Raw genomic sequence first — 22,970 nt, 5'->3', positions numbered from 1 at the left:
TTGGCTTCATCTCAGTCTCCTCTCCACCAGTAAGCTGGTTTGTGTTGGGCGTTCTGGGGCAATATGGCTGCCGTCGCATCATTCAAGTGGAGCTGCACATTGGTGGTGGTTGAGGAGATTCCCCCTTCTATGAAAAGCGCTATATAAATGTAATGAATTATTACTATTATTATCCCAGACAACAACAAACCACTGGTCCATCCTATACAACTGCATCTAGAAATGTGATTATGCGTTGCGCATTATAGGGACCCAGTTTGGCATGATGGTGCAGAGACTTATGGCAGCACACAATGTGATATTTCCCCCGGCAAATTGCTCTTTGGACAATTATATTACGTCCCCGTCGTCTGTTTTTGCCAAGGTTGAATCCAGCCTCATCAATGTAAATACATTAATGCGGCTAGTGTCTAGGAGCAAGTGTGTCGCTTTTGTTTAAGGTATGGTTACACTTTGTTTAAGGTATATTAACAACAACTTCAAGTTATGTTACTTTGGTTTATGTGTTCAAGCAACGGGCAAAAACTGTATTTTTGGAAAAAATAATAAAGGTTTTATTTATTAGATCAGATATAATTTCAATTGATAGATTTATGAATTAAAGCTTTGAACCACACAATAATACCGGTAATAAAACCGTGTGGAAATGAACTGAATTGAAGAGATGATACCCAGGTTAAGTAATCAAAAGTATGACACAAATGGATTCATAGGAATTATGTTGTGAACAAAAAAACGTTAAACAAATTAAAATAATATTATATTTGAGTTATTATTGACTGGATGAATGTCTGAATAAATAGTCCAAACAAACAGACAAATAAATAAATAACACTGATTTTGGACAGGTTTATGTGTTTGGCAACAGATTGTTCTGATATCATCTTTGAAAAGATTGCAAATCTAAGCATGTGGCTTATGCAACATTTGTCCCTTCATCTTCTGATGTCAACATTGCGTTTTTGTGGTTAATAAAGGTCTTCTATTTTTAGAGCATGAAAAAAGGGCTTGTAGCGCTTTCCTGTTGCACACAGTGTTGAGTCACACACATCTCTGGAAAACTCTGTTTTCATGAGTAACTGTTTAAAAACCCCTTTGTTGTCCCTAAAAGCACAACCGGTTTTAATGTAACTTCCTGCTGGTGACCTTAACAGTCCATCACTTTCACTTTTACTCACGGGTCATTGTACTGGGCTGCCATTAATGGAAAAAAAATGTGTGTGGGGGGGATTTTGTTGTATATAATGACATAATAATGTGTGTGTGTGTGTGTATGTGTGTGTGTGTGTGTGTGTGTGTGTGTGTGTGTGTGTGCGTGCACGTCAGAAATCTCCTCCAGATGTAGATAGAAGCATGTACCCTTTGGAAGCCCATTTCCGCCACATAAGAGAGAAAAAAAACATACCCTGTAAATCTTAATTATTACTAAGTCACAATTATGTGATTAGTCAAAATTTTGACCTGATGATAACATAAAAAGACAAAACTATGAAATAGTTTTATAAAATATAACTATATTATTATTAGATAAAAAATTAAAAAGTCTAAATTATGACTTAAAAAGTCTAAATTTTGACATACTAAATCAAATTAAAGTTGACATAAAAAAGATTCACATTAGGTTTTTTTTCTAAGGCGTTTATAAAAGCTACTTAAATTTCCTAATTGAACTAAAACCTAATCCTGGCTTAATCTAAGCCCTTTCTGTGAAACCAGGCCTTTATGTCGAAATTTAACTTTTAAAGTAATGATTTAGACTTTTTATCTCATAATTATGACTTTTAAAGTAATATTTTTTACTTTTTATATCATAAATATGACTTTTACAGTCACAATTTCGACTTTATGTCTCATAATTAAATTTAGGCTAGTATATTTCGACTTTTATCTCATGATTATTATGACTTTTAAAGTAATAATTTTGACTTTTAATGTCATTATGGTCTAACAGAGCATGATATTTGCTTATATGTGGCGGAAATGGCGTTCCACGATGTATCTACCGTTAACTTATCTGTTTACTTATGAATCTGTCTGTGATTGTGGATCAGATTCAGTTGGGCTGTGAGCGAATCCGTCAGGGTAAGCGTTTGGGCGTATGTGTATGTGAATTAATCCGTCTTTGTGTTTGTTTGAAGATAAAACTATAACATTTGCTGCTTCATCGATCAGTTATGATAAATTACGATCAATATAAGTTTGTATTTATTGTTTAATTCAGCTAAATTAACGTTAGCGCGCTAGCATCGTGACTAGCGTCTCAACTGGCGTTTAAAAAAAAAAAAACTTCAGTCCATTTTATTTCACTCTAACCTGTCAGATGTCACTACATTGTATATATGGGTTTAGTTTTAATGTGTTTTATACGAGTTTGCAAACTAATACATGAATCTAAACGTCGTCAAATTGTGTGAAGGGTCACGCGCTCTTCCTTCATGTTAACCGATTAATCATTATCATGATCAATTTATTATTTAAAACCATGGATTTTTTTATATTAAAAGTGTATTAACCATGGTTTTCTGACGGATTGATTACCATTTGTAAAACCACAGTTTTACTACAAATACCATGGTTAAACTATGTTTAGTGTAGTAAATCCATGGTTAATTTGTGGTAACCATGGTTTAACTACAGTATGTTTTATGTGTAGTAAAACCATGGTTAATTTTCATAAGGGGCAAACCGATTAATCATCATAATTGATCAAAACCATCCATAAAACCATCAGGACCTGCTTGATAAAACATCAATAACATGATTTTCGATGGGAGTTGCATGTACAGTTGGTATTTGTCTTTTCTTTCTAATAATTAATATCTAACTTTATGATCTCTCTTTTTTGTATTTCTGTCCCTAAAGCTGTTAGATGAAGATGATGATGAGGGGTGCGTCCTCCAGAGGGTCTAGCCTGACCCACAGCCAATGGTCAAACATCTCATCTCCTTCACCTTTCAATGACATCAACAACAGCAACACATATCTGCCTGGACAACCATTGAGCGCCTCCACCAAAATCAGTTAATTCTTTCTTTCTTTCATTCTTTTGTATTTCTGATAGCCTGGCAAGCCAGACTTACATCAAGATGTTTAGTCTGGCAACTCTCCATTGACGTGGCTTAATCCGAGGGGCGGGATAAACGGTTGTCTCTCAAAATCAACCGCCCTCGGACCAAATGAACCGAACTACAGATGTGAAAGCATTAATCACATTATATCAATATTGCGTGCTGTCACTTTTGTCTCCTTTGCAGATTCCAAACAGAAAAGCCTTCCCCGTGAATTGATCGACAGATATAAGCGAGGAGATACACATCCGGTGTCGGCGTTGTACCAGCTCTCTCAAACGTTGCAGTTTCAACTGGATCTGAAAGAAACCGTTACAACTGGTAACCAGCAGATTTCCTTGTATCTCTAGATTTCACTAAGTGCATTGTCCAGTTCATAGATGCATTCAACATTTGTTTTCTTTGTTTTCTGAGCAGCAGGAATTACGGGGTTTTACTTTGCGTTCTGTGCTGTGATCGATGGAATCCAGTATAAGACTGGAATGGGCATCACAAAGAAAGAAGCCAGGTCCAAAGCGTCCGAACTGGCCCTTGAAGAGCTCATAGCAAGTCTAGAGAATGATGGGATACCTTCAGATGTTTCCGGTAATAATCTAACGATGAGTTATACTGGCAACTATGCTTATTAAATATTGAATATGCTTATTAAAAGCGTCTGCCAAATGCATAAATGCAAATTATTAATTGAGAATCAATGTAAATTAATCAATGAGAATCAAAAATTATTAATTGAGATGCATTTTGATATCAAACATCGCTCCATATTTCTTGTGACGATAAAGTTAATTGAGACCTAAACTGACACTGGAGTGCAAGATTAGCATTTAATGACTTAAATAAGTTTAAAAGTTCATAAGAATGATTATATCGAATCATGTGATGCTGAAGACTGGAGTAATAATGCTGAAAATTCAGCTTTTCATAACAGGAATAAATTACAAACATTTTAGATATATTACAATAAAAATTAGTACTGAGTTTATGTATTTTTGATCAAATAAATGCAGCCATAGTGAGCCTAATAGACTGCTCTCAAAAACATGAAATAAATCTAACATAACTATTTTAATCATTATCATTTGCCACTCATCAGATATTTAAAGGTGCCATGTGTAAAAATTGAGGTAAAAATATCCCAAAAATGAGCTACACTCATCAAAAGAATGAGAAGAAATAAGGGCAATGATGTCATAAAAAAAATGTCAAGTTATAGTGCTGCAGAGATATCAACCTTAATTAGCATTAGCATTACTAGCCACGGCCCGACAGGTGTCGTAATACCAATATCGGCCATGGGAGGCTGTATGCGGGCAACATAACCACCAGCCAACCTGCAATACACGAATAACTCGCACGGCTTGTGGGCATACTTGAACCTGATGTCAATCGTGTGGAAAGTACAGCCCACTACTTTATTTCAATTCAGGGAAGAGAGCGGAAGGATGGCTGAAGCCCTTGGCAAGAGAGAGACCCCTACCACCACCACCACCCGCTGCAGGGAAAAAAACGCGCTCTGAAGCACAAATCAAATCAGATAAGAAAAGGACCGCTCGTCACGGTCCGGGCTCGAAAGCGCGGGGGACGGCGAGCGAACTGCAGCGCATAGCCCTGTTTTACAACGTTCAGCACCCATTCTGACACGCCCGGGATCGCTTCCCATGCTTTCGCACGCATAGCTAGGGGCTAGGGGTGTGCAAAGCAGCCGATATTTGTATCTGTATTTGTATTTGTTGAGGAGGGAAAAGTATTTGTATTTGTATTTGTATTCGAGTAAAATTCAAAAAAGGCGTAAAAATATTTTTTTTTGCGTTACACTTCTAATTTACGTTATAGTGTAAGTATTCTTTAATTATATCCATTATAATAATTATGGATATGCAATATTGGTTGATGTTTTTCCATAAATCCAGCAATGAAACAAGGAACGTCATTGAAAAGAAAATAACAGCTATTACCTCATCCATGGTTAAACCAACAACTAATAAAATACCATTGTGAATATTATGAAGCCTACAGCCTACATCTTGCTGTCTGCAAAAGACAGAGTAACTTAAACGTACCATATAACTCCCACACGTGCATACAATTCGACACAACTACACAAGCATTTTAAAATTTTTTAACCGAACGTTAACGTTACTCTGTCAACAGCCTATTGTCTAAATTACCGCGCTAAACAGCTACTGTACGTAAACAGAGCGAACATGAGAGCACCCGACTGCAGACGTCAATAATGCAGCGTAATGGAATAATCTCCCGATCAAACTCTGCTTCCCGAAAGTTATAAACTGCCTCAGGAACCCAGTTAAGGTACAAACATCTATTCAACATAAATAGTGATGCAGTTAAGTGTTTTTTCGCTCAGCCGAGCCCTCTCTGTTGCTGTGTGGAGGAGCCTGTGTCCGTCACTCACTCATTCGGGCGTCGTGCACTGCGGTCTCATGAGAAAACGCAGCTTTTTAATATAAAGTTTTTTTTGTTCCCGAATACAAATATTTGTTCAAAATAAGTATTTGTAAAAAACACGCTATTTGTGCCTTTCTGAATACCGTATTCGGGTTCGGCTCCACCCCTACTAGGGGCAGAATGGTCTCCGTGTTCTGACCGCCGCACTGCGCGGGTTCGAGATAACGGAGGTATCAGCGCGGCGCGCGCGCCCTCGTTGTCTGAATATTGCTGCTCTCTGATGACAGCAGCCGCTGTTTCACATTCAATGACTCGGTCGCTAAGGACGGAGAACAAATTGTGGTGCGAACAGGTCATTTGTAGCCTACTGTATCTTTCAACAGTGTTCGTGTTTTTTTACTATAGTAGAGATGATCGGTTCATGTGCGCTGTCTGATGTTTACTGCATCACTCGACATGGAGAGGTTGGGTAAAGTAATAATTACAAGAGCTTCACGGTTATCAGATACAAGCATTCAACGGCCCTGTAGTATAAACGTATATAAATATAGGTTATTTGTGTTTGCGCACGTGATATCAGGAAGCAATGTAATAACGTTACCTGTAATACACACATGACGGCGATGCGCAAATCGAGATTGTGTGTGTGTCACAAATCATTATTGTTTCTTCAACTTATTAAAATATCTTAGTTTACTGCAACTATCTGTTTCTGCTTCTTTATCATATTTATAGTATGTGATTTATAAAATACCTTATATCCTACATCACATATTTTGATTTTGGACGTCTGGTCACTTTATATCTTCTATCAGAATATTATATTACTGTTAAGCCTACTATGAATATTAAAATATGCCGAACCATGTGTCCTGTATCATAGCTACATGAATGACATTTGCAGAAAAAAACCCTGTGTGAAAATCAGTTCGGTCTTCAGTGAGGTATGATTAATTAAATGCGCTGACAGCTCATTGCACCTGCCATACAGATTACACTGAGTGGAGCGGGTGACCGGTTTAAGATGGCGGCTCCACGGCTCGACCGCGCTAGTAGGCAGTAGCGGCCGATAGGGCGTCTATATATGATGTCTATGGTTGTGAAGGTAGGGGCGGAGCATAGAGACTATGCCGTTTCTCGTCTGTTACTCTAGAGTAGACCAATTCACTTTATGGAGGTATACTGCCCCCATCTGGTATGGAATGTGGAGTATGACTTGATTTTTTTGCCAGACAATTACACATGGCACCTTTAAAGGAGAAGTTTATCTAAAAATGAGAAACAACAAATAATTGTTATTTATTTATAAAATTAAATGCATAAAAGGTAAAAACACCTGACTTTAGCAATATGGTTTAACCCTAGATTGTTCCTGGCACTGTTTGTTTTCATTAATGGTCTGGTTTGCCAGCTTTCTTGCAAATAATAGGCAGAAATCGTGTGACCTTCTGTTTGACACTTTCCATAGAATCGCTGCAAGCACTTAGTCAGCCCTTCCATTTTTAATGTAAATATGCAAACTTGAAAATTCAATGTGAAAGTTTCCCCCAGATGAAAGAGAACATCTTCGCTGTGCTCCCTCCCATCGAAACAACCTCATAGTCATTCACTGAAACCGTGGTGAAGCTCTTTCCGGTTTGAGGTGGGAGTGTAACATTTGTTTTGTTAATGCAAAAAAAAAAAAATTCACATTCACACATCAGGGTGGTGCTGGAATTTAATCTTATCTATCTTTTATATCGCGATTGCATAAAGCTAGTGCGCATTTTATTATTTGACTTTTTTTATATTTTACTTGTGGTTCATAGTTTCAGGATTTAAACAAACTACTAACCCTAATAATAAATCTGAGTGCATAAGTCTTGAGTGCATATGTCTTGCACTGTTTGATCTTGATCAGACACCCAGCAGTGCCATCAGAAAACAAAACTGCACTTTCTTAGTACCGTAAATGCATATCTTTGTGTTCACAAGCATTGCATGGACAAGCACTATTCATGTTTTCTTTTGTTTGTATGTGTTTCGTTCAGAGGGGCCACCTCCTCTGCCAGTAAGAGAGAAGGACTCCCCAATCCAAGAAATCCATTCTGGAAGAGCCGTGATTGGTAAATACATTCTTAAAATCAGTCTGCATGTATTTAATAGCCCAGTTAAGAAAAGCTATAATCAATGCTCAGATGTTTTAGCCATAGTAACCTTTGACATCAGAGCGTCTAATCATGTCGGAATCGGAAATATTTGTGAACCTGACTAATAATTTCATTTCGGTTGGTTTAACGCAGAAAGAAAGAACCCCATCAAGGATCAGGTACCCAGCGTGGTGAAGGAGATGTTCACCAAGCTAATGGGCAGTTACCCAGAATTCACTGGCTGTGGCGGAACAGTGGCTGCATTTGTCATGCTGTCTCGTAAGTCAGACGCACAGGATGTCAGACCACAGGTTTTTCTTTGTGGGATTTGTATTGATACGTCATGTGACATTTAAAGATGTTCCTTGTTGCCATATAATCTATCCTGCACAGAATCTGGATATTAGTGCTGTCAATCGATTAAAAAATTAACTAATTAATATTACATTTTTCTGTAGTTAAGTGCGATTAATGGCACCTAACATTAACTTTTGAATATTTTTGTAATAATTTCACAGTTAATCTCCAAACTAATGTAGAATAATAATATAAAGTTATCAAACACTTCACTGCATAAATTATAATTGAAATATTAGGGGTGTAACAATATATTGTGTCACAATATACAATACAAAAATGCATGTATTGTGTATAGTTCACCCAAAATAAAAAGTTTACCAAGTTTTAGTGTCAGCATTACATTAAACTACTATAAATAATGTTGAATATAATGTATAATAATGCAATTGGGGAATATTTGTGGGTCCTGATAATGCCAAATGTCTTGATACCAGCAAAAAGTGGCTGACATCATTTTAAATATATAGCCAGTGACAGAGATCAAGCATATTCGTCTAAAATAATTCAGCATTTTCACCTTCAGAATCATGAATATTGTTATTCTGGTGTCTCTATTGTCCTGTGCATTGGTTTACCTGCACTAAGTCCAAGCCTATTATTTTACACCCCAATGTAATATCAAATTTAGCATTTGAATCAACAGTAAAAATGTTAACATTTCATCATTTGTCTTCGCAACAATATCGTATCGTGAGTTCAGTATCGTGATATGTTTCGAATCGTGACATGAGGATATCGTTTGACCCCTATTAAAATGTAGATTCATCCTTATTAAAGCTACAAAAGTTATTCACTCAAGAGCAGTGAGTGATTTTCTCTTTGTCTTTTGTTCATTTTCATAAATGACAGACATCACAGCAGCAGGTTTATTAGGCTGCTGTCACTTTAAGAACTGAAGCACATGATGCAGATCTGACTCGTATCCTGTGGCCTCACAACTCTTTGCGGTCATTTAAGACTTTCTTTCTTGATTCACGGACACCATGCCAGTTTTAAGTTGTAATATATTCATGCATCATGGTTGTGTTGTTATCCTACCTTTTATGTTCATTTAAACAATTTTAATATATATATATAAAGTGATAAGATCTAAAGCAACAAAAAAAAGTTGAATACTGTTAGCATAAATTTGATTAATTATCTTGAAAAAGTCATGTCGCAATGAAAAAAGTAATTGTAATCTCTTTCTTTATGAGTTAGAGGGGAAAAGTGACGTGAGCATTTTTCCATACTCCTTTTTTAAGAGATTCCCCTTTACAACAATGGCAACATCAAACGCTTTTGAAACAGACATTATTTTGCATAAAGTGCAAATTAATACACATATTGCATATATTTTGCATTACGTCTCCAAACAAAGCTAGATGACCATGTATGGATTTTGTGGGGTTTACATCTATACTTTATTCTCATTGTTTGATGGTGATTCTTAAACTATAAGAGCACTGGGCCTCATTCACCAATATCTTCCAAAGAATTTTCTGAACTTTGTACTCAATAAACTTCCTAAGAAAAGTCTACGTTGGATTCATGACATGTTCTTAAACAACAGAATTGATCGCACCTGTGTTCTTAGGATTGATGAATTGCAGTGTAAGTGTTTCTTTGCATACTATGAGTTTTTTTTTTCAACAAATGATCAGAAATACATTACTGTAAAATACTATCAGTGTAAACGACTGTAGAATTAAATAAGATGCAGTAACCAATTATTTGGAGCAAACGGCCATCACTCTGTGCGGAAGAGTGCTCTTGAGTGTGTGTAGATTTTCAAGATAAGAAAACATTAGTGAATGTCAGAATCTTCGTAAAAAGTGCGTAAGTGGGGTTTAAGAACACATTTCTTTGTAAGAACGGTTGGTGAATGAGGCCCAATGTTTGTGCCACACTTTTCGGGGAACTTCACCTTCATTATAAACAAAGCACAGTTATCACAGTAATCCTTATCCAGCTGTAATAAATAAATGAAATGGGTTTTCATTAGTCAAAAAGAAACTTCAGAAATTCAGAGATGCCAATAAATAAAAACGCATGTCATTGGGGCAGACAGGAGTACGACAGGGCAAACATGTGAAGAATGAACTTGTCTCGTTCACACTCGAGCACTTCCTACTCAAAAAACGTTTCAGGAAATAGTACTTGCGTTAAAACATTATGGAAACTGTTGACATTAAATTTAATTAGAGCCTTATATATATTAATAGAGACTTCTAATATTTATTTCTAGAATTAACAGGTTGTATGTGATATTTTAAACGCATGGCACCTGTTGGTTGCATTTGTAATATCATGGGGGCACTTAAAAATGGGAGTTGGCAGATTGGAATTTCCACAGTAAATCTCTTAGTAAAGCCAACAATGGTGCACAAATATGGAAATAGACTGGAAGAGGAAGCAATTATATGATTTCCTTTGGCCCTTTTTCATAATTTTTTTTGATGAAATTTTTAACTAGACCAAATCTAAAACAGGAAAGGATGGAGGATTTTTAATAATATAGGTACGTAACATCCACAGGATATTAGACAAGCGAGATGGTCAAGGAAGCCGAGGGGTCATGGGTGTTGACAAGTTTGTTTTTGGAAACATTTACAGTAAAAGGAAGGGAATTGGGAGACATTCTCAAATGGCAGTTTGATTTGCCTGAATGGGTTTTAATGGGTTTGTTTGAAAGTGGTGCCACAATGAAGGGAAACCACCCAATTGTGAGATAAAAACCACGGCTTTAATGAAAAAGTGGCAAGCGTTTCGGTCACGTCACTTTTCTCAATGCCTAGTTAACAATACTCAGTGCTGAAGCCATCTTAATATGAGGAGTCACATGATTACATAGGTCACATGTGACCAAATTTTTTCCCACTTTATCTTTAAAGCAGTGGTTTTTATCTTGCAATTGGTGCTTCCCCTTCATTGTTAAGTGCGCAGGCTTTTTTGAAGTGTTTCTCTAATTTGAGTTTTTGGTCTATGCGCCTCGTTTGGCCAATTTTTAAGGCGTGTGAGTTCCTGGCTTTTCTTCAAATGTACATTTTACCATAAATAAAAATATAAGAACATTATGCATACATTTCTGTCCTGCATTTGGCAAAAATGTTTTGTAGACAATGTATTTTACCTTTTAAAGCTGAGATGAGAGAACAACTCTGGCGTCACCGCTGAATCTTTCATACTTCTCTTTGTGTGCATTGGTGTAATAGCAATGTAAATTAAAGTCTTTAATTGCAGATTGCTTTCCCAAACAAACTAAACGTATAGATGTACCCTTAAACTCGGTAAAAAGTTGTTATTTTTCTCACCTTGACTTCATTGTCATATTTTTCTGTTATTATTTTTATAGTTATCTTTTTGCATGCACATACTGTGCTGTAATTAATATGCGTGAATCACCTTTCAAATGTTTTAAAATTTATCATCAGGGTATATTATGGTCCAGCGGGCCGTATTTAAAGATATTTAAAGGCTGTCATATTTAAAGGTGGTTTAATATTTAATATACATATTTAAATCCCTGGTTTAGTTCTTGTCTCTATGAAGCCCCTCCTTCTGAAAAGCACACTGTGCTCTGATTGGTCAGCTGGAGCAGTGTGTTGTGATTGGTCGAGCGCTTCGAGTGTGTTTGGGAAATGTCCCGCCCCTTACCATAACCGCCAGTTTCAACACATTACTAACTCACTCAACCAGGCCCCGCCCCTTTTATTCTGCGTATGAATTATTAAAATGAGGAATATTGTGACGTGTTCATTCCTGGTAGAAAACTCAAGACTATATGGAGGCGTTTCAGGGAATTCAGAAACACTGATATAGAATAACTGGAGCTTTTTCATGCTCAAACATCAACATTAAACACTAAAGAAAGATATAGCATTATATCTGGTGCATAACTCGTCCCTATCAAAATATGTAAACACCACTTGTAGATGGAGTTTGTGCAATGTATCATCAGACTAATTTTGATGTGCGGTTATGTCAGTCTGTGCTTACCGTATGTAATTCTAATCCAAACTGTCCTGTGTTTCGTCTGCAGCCACAGGATGTGAGGTTGTTGCTCTTGGAACTGGCAGTTCTAATACCAAAGCCAGTCCAGCACCGACAGGACGAATCCTGCATGATTCACACGCTGTCGTAACTGCCCGGAGATCACTAATGAGGTACATGGATGTTCAGCTGTTGCAGGTTGACATCACATTGATGTTCATATTAATCATCTCTTTGAGGGCCAGTTCAGAGAATATCTAGCACTGTCCAAAAAGCTGTGGTTTGCTTTTTGTTTATCCTACCAGTCAAAGGTTTGTGTGTCAAAAATGCATGTCTTTTGATCTAAAAACCTTGTAAACTGAAGACTTTTTTGCTTAAATGCTAGAAGAAACAGTTCTGTTGGGCAACCAAACTCGAAATAGCCAAATATAAAGGGTTAGTTCACCCAGAAATGTAAACTCTGTCAGTAATTACTCTCCCTCATGTTGTTCCAACCCCGTAAGACTTTCGTTCATCTTCTGAACACAAATGAAGATATTTGTGATTAAATCTGAGAGCCGTCTCACTCCTCCATAGGCTTCTATTGTAATTGAAACTTGCCGGCCCAGAAAGTTAGTAAAGAGTCAGAACGTAGGCTCACTATTGACCAGCATCACACGTATCACACACATGACCAGCATCGGCCAATAGTGAGCCTCCATTCTGACGTACAACCCAGAAGCGTTGCGCTGTTACACTACGTGAACTCACTCAGAGACACACACAGAAGAACATCAAGAGTTGAATAAAGTCATTATTTCTGTTTGTTTTTTGCGCACAAAAAGTATTATCGTCACTTGATAAACTTAAGGTTAAGCCGCTGTAGTCACTGGGACTATTTTAAACATTGTCTTTACTAACTTTCTGAGCCGGCAAGTTTCAATTACAACAGAAGCCTATGGAGGAGTGAGACCGCTCTCAGATTTAATCACAAATATCTTGATTTGTGTTCTGAAGATGAACGAAAGTCTTACGGGGAACAACATGATGGAGAGTAATTACTGACAGATTTTTCATTTTTGGGTGAACTAACCCTTTAAGTTCATCAATTAGTCTGTAGTTGATTTAAAGCACAGTTGATTGGAATTTAGCATGTCTTTTGAATGTGCCGTAGGTTTCTGTATAGGAATCTGTTGCTGTTCTTCAGTAAGAATAGTGCTCTGGAGGAGAAGTCCGTCTTTCAGCAGGACCAGACCACGAAGCTCCTCAGCTTCAAAAATCACATCACTCTACACCTGTACCTGAGCCAACTGCCCAAAGGAGCAGCACAGATACCTTCTCAACTGTACACACACTCACACTCACACTCACACACATACATTTCCATAGAATTTAAACGAGAGAAGATGCAACATTTACTCTGTATAAATGAAGAGAGTCAGGTCTGATATCCTGCTCTTCTTTAACCCTGTAAAGCCTGACACATGAAATCATATGAAAGACAAAATCTAAAAGAATTTGCACATTTATTTTTTATATTTGATACATCAGGCTTTTATGGCTCATATGATATAGTGAGAATATGGAGTTCAAACTCAAGTAGGAAAAAACAGCTACATTTTATTCAGAGGCCCAAACTGAGAAAAATATGCAATTTGGTGCAGATGCTGATATTTATAAGGCCAAAAGGTTAGATGAATTTCTGATGCTTGTAATGTAAGTGTATCTTTATAACAGTATAGCAGATACTTAAATAAAATGCATATAATTATCAGTCGTCACTCTATATCTGACAATATGTCTTGGTAAGATGATATTTAAATGTTTCGTTTTATGATCAAATCTCTATAGTTTTTTTTAAACATAATGCAATACAATGATGATTGAGAGATGAACAAATAAACCTGATGATCATATTTGATACTCACATTTACACATGACTTTTCTAGAAATAAATGTATGGATAATCAAGTAAAATGCTCATCTTAATATATTACTAACAATATAAAAGTTATTCTTTTACTGCAAAAACCTCAAGCTGAAGGTGGAAGTTTGTACAATAAAATAAAAACACAATATAAAAAGCATTTAATAGATTTTGTGCAAACGATTTATAGCTTTATATATCATGTTGATCATTTACGGGCCTAAGTAATGTTTAAATCAAATATGAAACGGGCTTTATAGGGTTAAAATCTAACATTTTCTTTTTAATTGGTCGAGCGTGAGCTTTTTTTATTCCTCATTTGTGGATACACGCATTGTGGCATTTATCTTGAAGAAATATAGCACAAACATAAACTTTGAATGCAAAACCTGTCACAAAAAGAAATCGGGTATACAAACTGCAAATTGTACGAATTTGTTAAACTAAATCACAGTTGTTGTCTTTGTTTTCTAGCCGCCTCAATCCTCTGTCCATCTCTGCATGGGAGGTGAATAATCAGATCGGCCTTCATGTGGTGGTGGAAGGGAAGGTCTTCTCCAAGTTCTCCAGCTCATATGAGCAGATGGGCTCGCATGTTGTCAGTATGTCCGCCACTGATAAGATCATGCAGTGGCAGGTGTTGGGCTTCCAGGGGGCGCTACTGAGCCACTTCATTGAACCAGTCTACGTGAGCAGCATCTTTATTGGTAAGTTAGAGTAAAGCCCAATGACGAACAATCCAGGCTAGGTATCTTTCTTTGAAAAAAAAAAAAAAAACGAACAAAAAATATATACCGTATACTTTGAAAGCACATCAACTGACTACAGGGGTTCCTCAGGGTTCAGTTCTTGGACCGCTCCTCTTCTCCATTTACACCACATCACTGGGACCCATCATACAGGCACATGGCTTCTCTTACCATTGCTATGCTGATGACACCCAGCTCTACCTCTCATTTCAACCTGATGATCCCACAGTAGCTGCACGTATCTCAAGCTGCCTGGTGGACATCTCGGCATGGATGAAGGAACATCACCTGCAGCTCAACCTGGCAAAGACTGAGCTTCTCGTCCTCCCTGCCAACTCGTCTCTACAGCACGACTTCACTATCCAGCTAGATTCAACTTTAATCACCCCATCAAGGTCGGTCAGAAACCTTGGGAGTAACATTTGATGAGCATCTGACCTTCACAGACCACATCACAAAGACAGCTCGATCATGCAGGTTTGCACTGCACAACATCAGGAAGATCAGGCCCTTCCTGACTGAGCATGCAACACAACTTCTCGCCCAGGCCTTGGTTATCTCTAGGCATGATTACTGCAATGCTCTTCTGGCTGGTCTTCCATCATGTGCAATTAAACCTCTACAAATGATCCAGAATGCTGCAGCCCGTCTTGTCTTCAACGAGCCCAAAAGGGCCCACGTCACTCCTCTGTTCATCTCTCTGCACTGGCTACCACTCGCTGCTCGCATCAAGTTCAAGGCATTGACGCTTGCTTACAGATCGACCACAGGCTCAGCTCCCTCCTACTTTCACTCGCTCCTACGAGTCTACATCCCTACCAGAAGCCTGCGATCGGTCAATGAGCGACGGCTCGTGGTACCATCACAGAGAGCCACAAAATCACTCTCCAGAACATTCTCATTCACGGTTCCTTGCTGGTGGAATGATCTCCCTACCCTCATCCGGAATGCAGAATCCCTGACCACATTCAAAAGACACCTGAAAACTCATCTCTTCCGTGAGCACTTGGCATAAAAAAAAAAACAAACAAAGAAAAACCCTCTCCTTTACCCTCCCTTGTTTTGGCTTATGCTACTCTGAGCAATGCCAGAACTTTGTATTTTGAGCACTTCTTGCGTTATTTTTGCCTCTTCACGATGACTCGCTTGCTGTAGTCCTCAGTTGTAAGTCGCTTGGGATAAAGGCGTCTGCTAAATGACTAAATGTAAATGTATATATATATTTGGTCACTGTCCAGGTGCTGTTAAAGGATTAGTTCACTTTCAAAAAAAAAAATTGCTGATAATTTACTCACCCCGATGTCATCCAAGATGTCCATTTCTTTCTTTCTTCAGTCAAAAAGAAATTAAGGTTTTTGAGGAAAACATTCCAGGATTTTTCTCAATATAATGGACTTCAATGGCAACCAATGGGTTGAAGGTTCAAATGTCAGTTTCAATGCAGCCTCAAAGTCTCGACACGATCCCAGCCGAGGAATAAGAGTCTTATTTAGAGAAACGATCGGTCTTTTTCTAAAAATAAATAAAAATAATGTACTTTTTAACCACAAATGCACCGTCTTGTACCATCTCGGAGATGCGCCACTCATTAGGTCATCACGTTGGAAAGGTCACGCAAGACGTGTTTACAAAGCGAACGGCAAAGACTAATACACGTATCAATAATGATATGCACACCTAAGGACCATTTTAAACAATAAACTGACACAAATACATATAAATATGTGTCATTCAACATACATACATAATATTTGTAAACACTGGGTCGGTACTTCCGACTACGTCTTGCGTGACCTTTCCAACGTGATGACGTAATGCGTGGGTGGCGCATCTCAGAGAATGGTACAAGACGGGTATTTGTGGTTAAAAAGTATATAATTTATTTTTAGAAAATGACTGATCGTTTCGCTAGATAAGGTACTTATTCCTCGACTGGGATCGTGTCGAGACTTTGAAGCTGCACTCAAACTGACATTTGAACCTTCAACCCATTGGTTGCCATTGAAGTCCATTATATGGAGAATAAACCTGGAATGTTTACCTCAAAAACCTTAATTTCTTTTCGACTGAAGAAAGAAAGACATCTTGGATGAGTAAATTATCAGAACAACATTTTTAAAGTGAACTAATCCTTTAATGCAATTTGTACCTGCTATCCTTGATGTGCTCAGGTGACGGCAGCTGCAGTGACACTCGTGGTATAGAGATGGCAGTGAACCAGCGTGTTGATGGCATCACCTCAGCACTTCCCTTGTACTACTGCGTCTACCGGCCACACATCAGCCTGGTGTCCTCGGCCATGCCTCCAGACACACACCCTACCCAGAAGTCCCTTAGCCTTAACTGGAGCCAGGGAGACCTTATGATGGAGATGGTCAGTGCTCTGGAGGGAAAGTCTACCGAAGAGTGAGTGTCATATGCTTCTCATGACTTTAATGCAATCATACGTTTTATGTTTCTTATTGGTTATTCTCATTAGGGCCCGATTCAATTCCAATTCACAAGATATCAATTCGATTTGACTTTCGATTCGATGTACTAATTTTGGTGATTCCATTTTCACTGGGCCCACCACAAAGAAAGTAATAAATGAATAAAAATAGTTCTTGTTTTTGTTGTTTTTCACACACGTATCCTTGTATTGTACATAAGGTTATGACCCCCAACATTTTAGATACCAGTGAAATTTAACAATTCTCGATTCCAATTTCAATAGCAGAGCTAAAACTACTAATATAAATTTAAAAAATTATTAAAAAACAAGTAAACAGTCACTAATAAAAAAGGAACAAATAATTAAACTACAAGCAAATGCGTTCTTTCTCTATTGTTCACTTTATCCAAAGTAAACAGTCAGTTATGGCTTCTCGCGAAGGCGGGCATTTTCAGATAAATTTGTGTGAATTTGTTTAAGGTCCAATCGGTCGAGGTTGAGCTTTTTTTCCCCTCGTGTGTGTTTGTGTGTGTGTGTGTGTGTGCATGCTCACAATGTGGCCTTTATCTTAAATATACCACAAACATATTTTTCAAGCAGAACATTTCACAAAAAGAAATCGGATATACAAAACCGCTAATGGTATAAAGGGAGGCAAGGAGCCATTTACTGTATGTTATTATTATTATGACGCGTTTGTTCCTGGAAGAAAACTGAAGACTACATTGGAGTCATTTGAGGGAGTTCAGAAACACTGACACTGATATAGAGAATCAACTCCCTTTGGAGCTTTTTGACGCCCAAACAGCTAAATTACACACTAAAAAAAAAAGAACATTTAAACAGATGAGTGCATCAGCGCACACGCGGCAACAAGCGCACGTTAACACAGGCGCGCGCGCACATTATGCAAGTGTTTCGTTGTCACGGCTACATAAACACATTTCTGCACGCAGGAAGACGGATGTTAGGGTAATATTTTACATCTATTTTAATCTCAAAAACGAACCTTTGCATCAAGTGAAACAGGCCCATTGGCTACCTACATAATAAGCTGTTTTTTATCGCGCTGATGTGACCGAGCCCGACCCGAACCCGAACATGATTTCTAAATATCTGTCCGAACCCGGCCCGGTCGGGTCAAGTATCCATCCTCTAACAGACACAGACCCTTTTCAGTAGGGATGGATATTTTTGTTATTTTCTCATTTTGATCATTGACCGGTCTTTGGGGGGGCGTGTCTGTCATGAAAATTTAAATATTTTAAGACCGTTATGAAAATTTATGTTGACAAATAAAAATATGACATGGAAGCATGTCTATGAAAACATGAGCGTATGAATAGAAAAAAATAACTGCTAGATTATGATGCATCAATGTTATGAAAAATAAATATCCAAAAGGAATAGCTACTCGAGGTAAAGCTGAACAGTAAATGATCTCCAGTAAACTGAAGATGTTCTATGATATTAATGTTATATGAGATTAATAATCAGATATCCTAGATGCATAACATAACCGTAATATTCACGGTTTGAAATTACCTTTTTCACTCACTGGCTACTACATTTTTAAGTTACCGGCCATTCAGAACTTCTACTAGCCAAAAAAAAAAAAAAAAAAAGTATAAACCAGATCAACTACGTCACAGCTTATATATGCAGAATACACAATGAAGCATGTCAGTGCCCATTGTTTTGTCTCCAGATGCACACCAGTAATGTTTTTTTCTAGGACAAGTTTATAAAAGCTACTTAAATTAACTAATTAAACTAAGGTCTAATTCTGGCTTAATCTAAGCCTTGTCTGTGAAACCAGGCCTAAATGACAATTGTTGTCCTTGCTTTCTTTCACTCACTGTTGCAAAACTTACATTGTGCAGTCTCAACGGTACTTCAGTGTTTTCTCCTCCAAATGCTCATCGAAGTCGTTATTTATGCATTATTAGATACCCAAAACTCATTTACTTACAGACGGCTGTTTGAAATGCTCATGTACACTTTGTATGCATGTGCTCTGAAAAATGCTAAATTAAATTTAAAACACAAGTGAGTTGTGTATGTCTTAAGGGAATAAGCAGACAGGACAAAACATTATGAATTGTCGAAACAGATTTGTGCATTATTTTGAATTCATTCTGTAATGTCATCAAAAATAACCAAAACAGCAATAATGCTTGGATGAAGAGAAGAATACATCAAACTTTCAGATACTAACGGCACTCTTTGAAATAAGACACTCATTGTTTATTTCTTGTACAGTAAATTGTTCCTTTCTTCTTCTTCTTTATCATAGACTTTTTGCTCATATTTGCTATTAGCCTATGTTGTGAGGCTGTATTTCGAATTTTTTAAAAATTAATAACTATTACAGTATTATTAATTTGTCATTTAAAAAACAAAGTAAATAAAATGGTAGCCTGTGAATGAAAAAGTTTAACTTATTCATTAATTGGATATATATTAGCCTATAAAAGACAATAGGTTACAAACGAAATATGAAAGACAACATTTCGTTTTGGATAGATTATAAGTTTTTACTGCCACATCAAAACCTAATTTACAAGGTGCAAACAAAACCTTAAAAGATCAATATAAGCCTTCTCTTTAAATTATTTTTGTGTTTTATTAGTGATAAATTTGGGGAGAGGATAGCCTACATCCAAAACTTTCTGAAAATACGAATGAGAATTAACTGCACAATTACTAGAAATGTTTACCTTATTATACAATTTGCAAACATACACAGTTTGTGGAAAAATACACTTTTTTCAAGATGTTTCCAACTCTGAACCAATTCTGTAGTTATATATATATATATATATATATATGTATGTATGTATGTGTATGTGTGTGTGTGTGTGTGTGTGTATATGTGTGTGTGTGTTGTCTTTGCATTCTTTCTTGTGGCTCAGTGACACCTAAGGCTCATTAGTATGCAGCATTAGCAGGTCTTTGTCTTCAGGTGTGAATGAGGACATTATTCATGACCTTGTTGGATCATTCACGCCCACCTGCATATTGCCTTTCCAAACAAAAAGTGTCTTACAAAATTTAAATCAATCTATTGTTTAATGTGAACGATTAGCCCCGATGATTTTCAGATCATTTTGAAGTAAACACTTTAGCCGACATTATCCATTAGTCAAAAGTATTGTGGGAATATGTGAAGTTGGTCGTTTGTGGTCTTATATCAGACAATTTAAGTTTGAGTTTTTTGAATAACCACGCATAAATAATATTCTCTCAAAAATGCAAACATGTACATACATGTTGCTCACATATTATGATAGCCATGTTCATGCTAAATAGAGTGTAATTACACCTTTGCCATTAATATGTTTATAAGTAACTGAAAAAAATACAAATATCAGGTCATGTCAAAACATCTCAAGGACCCCAAAAACACCTTAGACTCCAGAGGGTTAAATCCCGGAATCAGAATCGGATGGAATCGTGAGTTGCCTAAAGATTCCCATCCCATAGCGCTAATAAAATAAAGTTTCTGTGTGTTTGTTCCAGCTCTCCGTTTAAAAGCAGTCCAGCCTTGGCCAGCCGTCTCTGCAAGGCAGCGATGTTGAGTCGATTTAATTTGGTAGCTAAAGAAGCCCAGAGAGAGGAGCTGCTCACCGCTGTCACCTACAGGGAGGCCAAGGTACTGCACTCTTTCTTATTTACATTCAGCCTTAGCACTGCATGATTTAATTTAATGATTTCGACATAATTTAGGAAAACGTTAAGATAAATAGGCAATCACAACATGCATTAATATAATTAATAATTAATATAATTAATATTCTGAAGGAGCAACAAAACTGCTTTTTAATAATTACTAAAATGAATTCATTTATATATAAATAATAATATATGCCTACTCATACACTTTTTAAAGAAACTGGGCTATTCCTAGGCTATATATGTGTTTAGAGAGCGCGCTTGGATTGAGAGTCGTAATTCTGAACCATAAAGTTGTAGGCTTTCTGTAGGTGTTGATGTGCTTGTACATGTTGCATTTGAATTTAAGGTCACCTACGATTTATTATAATAATAATAAATATATTTTATTTATAATACGCTTTTCTCACTCCCAAAGGTCTAATAATAATTATAAAGAGAGATGCATGTATGAAAATTTTGTTCATTCGAACGCTTTATAAATTGTTCATAGGAACATTTCAGAAACTCTTGTAAGTTCACATTTAGGATCATATATGTTAATATATCCACATAATGCAGCACTGCTTTAAGTTATTGACAATTTACAGCAATAAAGAAACATGCATGCATGAGTAAACGGGACATGCTTGATGTTAACAAAGATTTAAGCGTGGTAAGCCATGAACAGTGTAGTCTTACTTCCAAACATTGAGAAATACAGTGTAAAAAAGGTTTAAACTACTCTTTCTTTTACTGAATTTCTCCTAATGTTTATAATTTGCATCTTTGTCCTTATTTTTAAAGCCCAAGTCAAAATAAAATGACAAAAATAACTATTTTGAGATGTTTTTAAATAAAATTACTCGTCGTGAAATGAGATTTTGATCATATCGTCCACCCAATTACTGTTCCTGTTGGTTTAGGTTTTTGCTGTAGTATTGGTGTCAATATATTTTAGTCGAGTATCGTATCAAAGTCATAATTGTGGTATTGTGACAACACTAAGCCATATCGCAGTTTCAGTATTATTTGGATTAATCGTGCAGTCCTTCATTAAGATAAAGCCAGCTCAAAACGACTATAACCACATGGGAACCCAGAACATCCTAGCAACACCCTGGAAACCACTCTAGCGATTAAAAAATGTATCATTTTTGCATGCGATTACTGACAAAAAAATCAAGTCACTTTTATTAGTTGTCCAGCTTTAAATAAATAATTCTTCTTAATGGCTGCTGCTTTAATATTGATCATCTCGTTCTTTATTGAACGTCAAGATGATGGCAAAGCTGTACCAGGAAGCAAAGAGTGTGTTGAAGTCTTACCTGGAAAGGAAGGGCTACGGCCAATGGGTGGAGAAACCCCCGATCAGCGACCATTTCTCTGTGTGAGAACCCACCTACAGATGCCATAAGCCACTGCAATTTCATGTATAAATATGTTTAAATTGCATGCTGAATTACTTTGTGGTTTGCATGTTGGTTTTGTTCAAATTTGTTGTATAGCGATGCAGCAAGAGGCACTTACAGACAACAGATATGTTATTGGACTGGGGGAACGTACTGGATTTGAAGTTTATTTACACAAAATACATAAAACAGTTCAAGACAGATAATAGTGTGAAATTATAACAAAAGGGGATGTTCTGTTTGTTTCCAAGGTAAATGAAAATAAAAAAATTGTTTGGACATTCATTTGCTGACTGAATAGTGCTGTATTTGTTTTATTTATTTTTATTAAAGTTGTTTTTTTAGTTTTATAGTTGCATCTTTGTTCTTATTTTTAAAGTCAAAGTCAAAATAAAAGAACAAAAATAACTATTTTGAGATATGTTGTTCAATAAAATACTGTTAAAATTGTTTTTTATAGTTTTACAATATCACAACCGTGGTACAGGTGTCTCATGGCGGCATAAACAATCATCCATCAACTGGTAGTTTAAGGATCGGGGGAAGGGTAATAACAAAAAAACAAGATATTCAACATGCATTCTCAAGAAAATTCCAAAGAGGGGACCAAATACGCCAGAAATCAAGTCACAAGTTAGTTTTTCTAAAGGAAGGAAAATAGCAATTGGATTCATCCACATATTAAAGCTGCAGTCGGCAGGTCTGGCAGATTGAGTGGAAGTTTTGAATGTTTACAACTCTCATGCCCCTCCCCCACTACCACCGAGCATCCTCCCATCGAGTTTGTGCTCGTCAGTGCGTGTGCACCCGATTTTCTGTGAACGCGCGCCCGTCTCTTCAGCATCGATCAACACCATGGAGTACTTACCATGTTTTCTTT

The 22,970-nt window shown here is 36.9% G+C and overlaps 1 protein-coding gene across 1 annotated transcript; it reads left to right on the top strand.

The window, feature by feature from the left end:
* Positions 1 to 1,825: 1,825 nt before the first annotated feature.
* Positions 1,826 to 22,440, top strand: adad1 (adenosine deaminase domain containing 1 (testis-specific)). The gene is made up of 12 exons (XM_079630888.1): positions 1,826 to 2,082; positions 2,863 to 3,020; positions 3,255 to 3,389; positions 3,486 to 3,653; positions 7,505 to 7,579; positions 7,757 to 7,882; positions 11,985 to 12,108; positions 13,089 to 13,259; positions 14,316 to 14,548; positions 16,762 to 16,996; positions 20,547 to 20,679; positions 21,959 to 22,440. Exons 2-12 carry the CDS (start codon positions 2,870 to 2,872, stop codon positions 22,070 to 22,072), a joined length of 1,665 nt encoding a protein of 554 aa, XP_079487014.1. The 5' UTR covers positions 1,826 to 2,082; positions 2,863 to 2,869; the 3' UTR covers positions 22,073 to 22,440.
* Positions 22,441 to 22,970: the final 530 nt, after the last annotated feature.

The sequence above is a fragment of the Phoxinus phoxinus genome, assembly GCF_949152265.1.
Source record: "Phoxinus phoxinus genome assembly, chromosome: 12".
Lineage (NCBI taxonomy): Eukaryota > Metazoa > Chordata > Actinopteri > Cypriniformes > Leuciscidae > Phoxinus > Phoxinus phoxinus.
This window is presented reverse-complemented; position numbering and strand designations above follow the sequence as displayed.

What these genes read in the sequence shown, in the direction of transcription:
- adad1 (XM_079630888.1), top strand. Translation starts at nt 2,870, where the DNA reads ATGAAGATGATGATGAGGGGTGCGTCCTCCAGAGGGTCTAGCCTGACC. An exon ending in TGCATTTGTCATGCTGTCTC is followed by an intron (nt 7,883 to 11,984) that starts GTAAGTCAGACG and finishes TTTCGTCTGCAG; the next exon opens with CCACAGGATGTGAGGTTGTT. An exon ending in GAGGGAAAGTCTACCGAAGA is followed by an intron (nt 16,997 to 20,546) that starts GTGAGTGTCATA and finishes TGTTTGTTCCAG; the next exon opens with CTCTCCGTTTAAAAGCAGTC.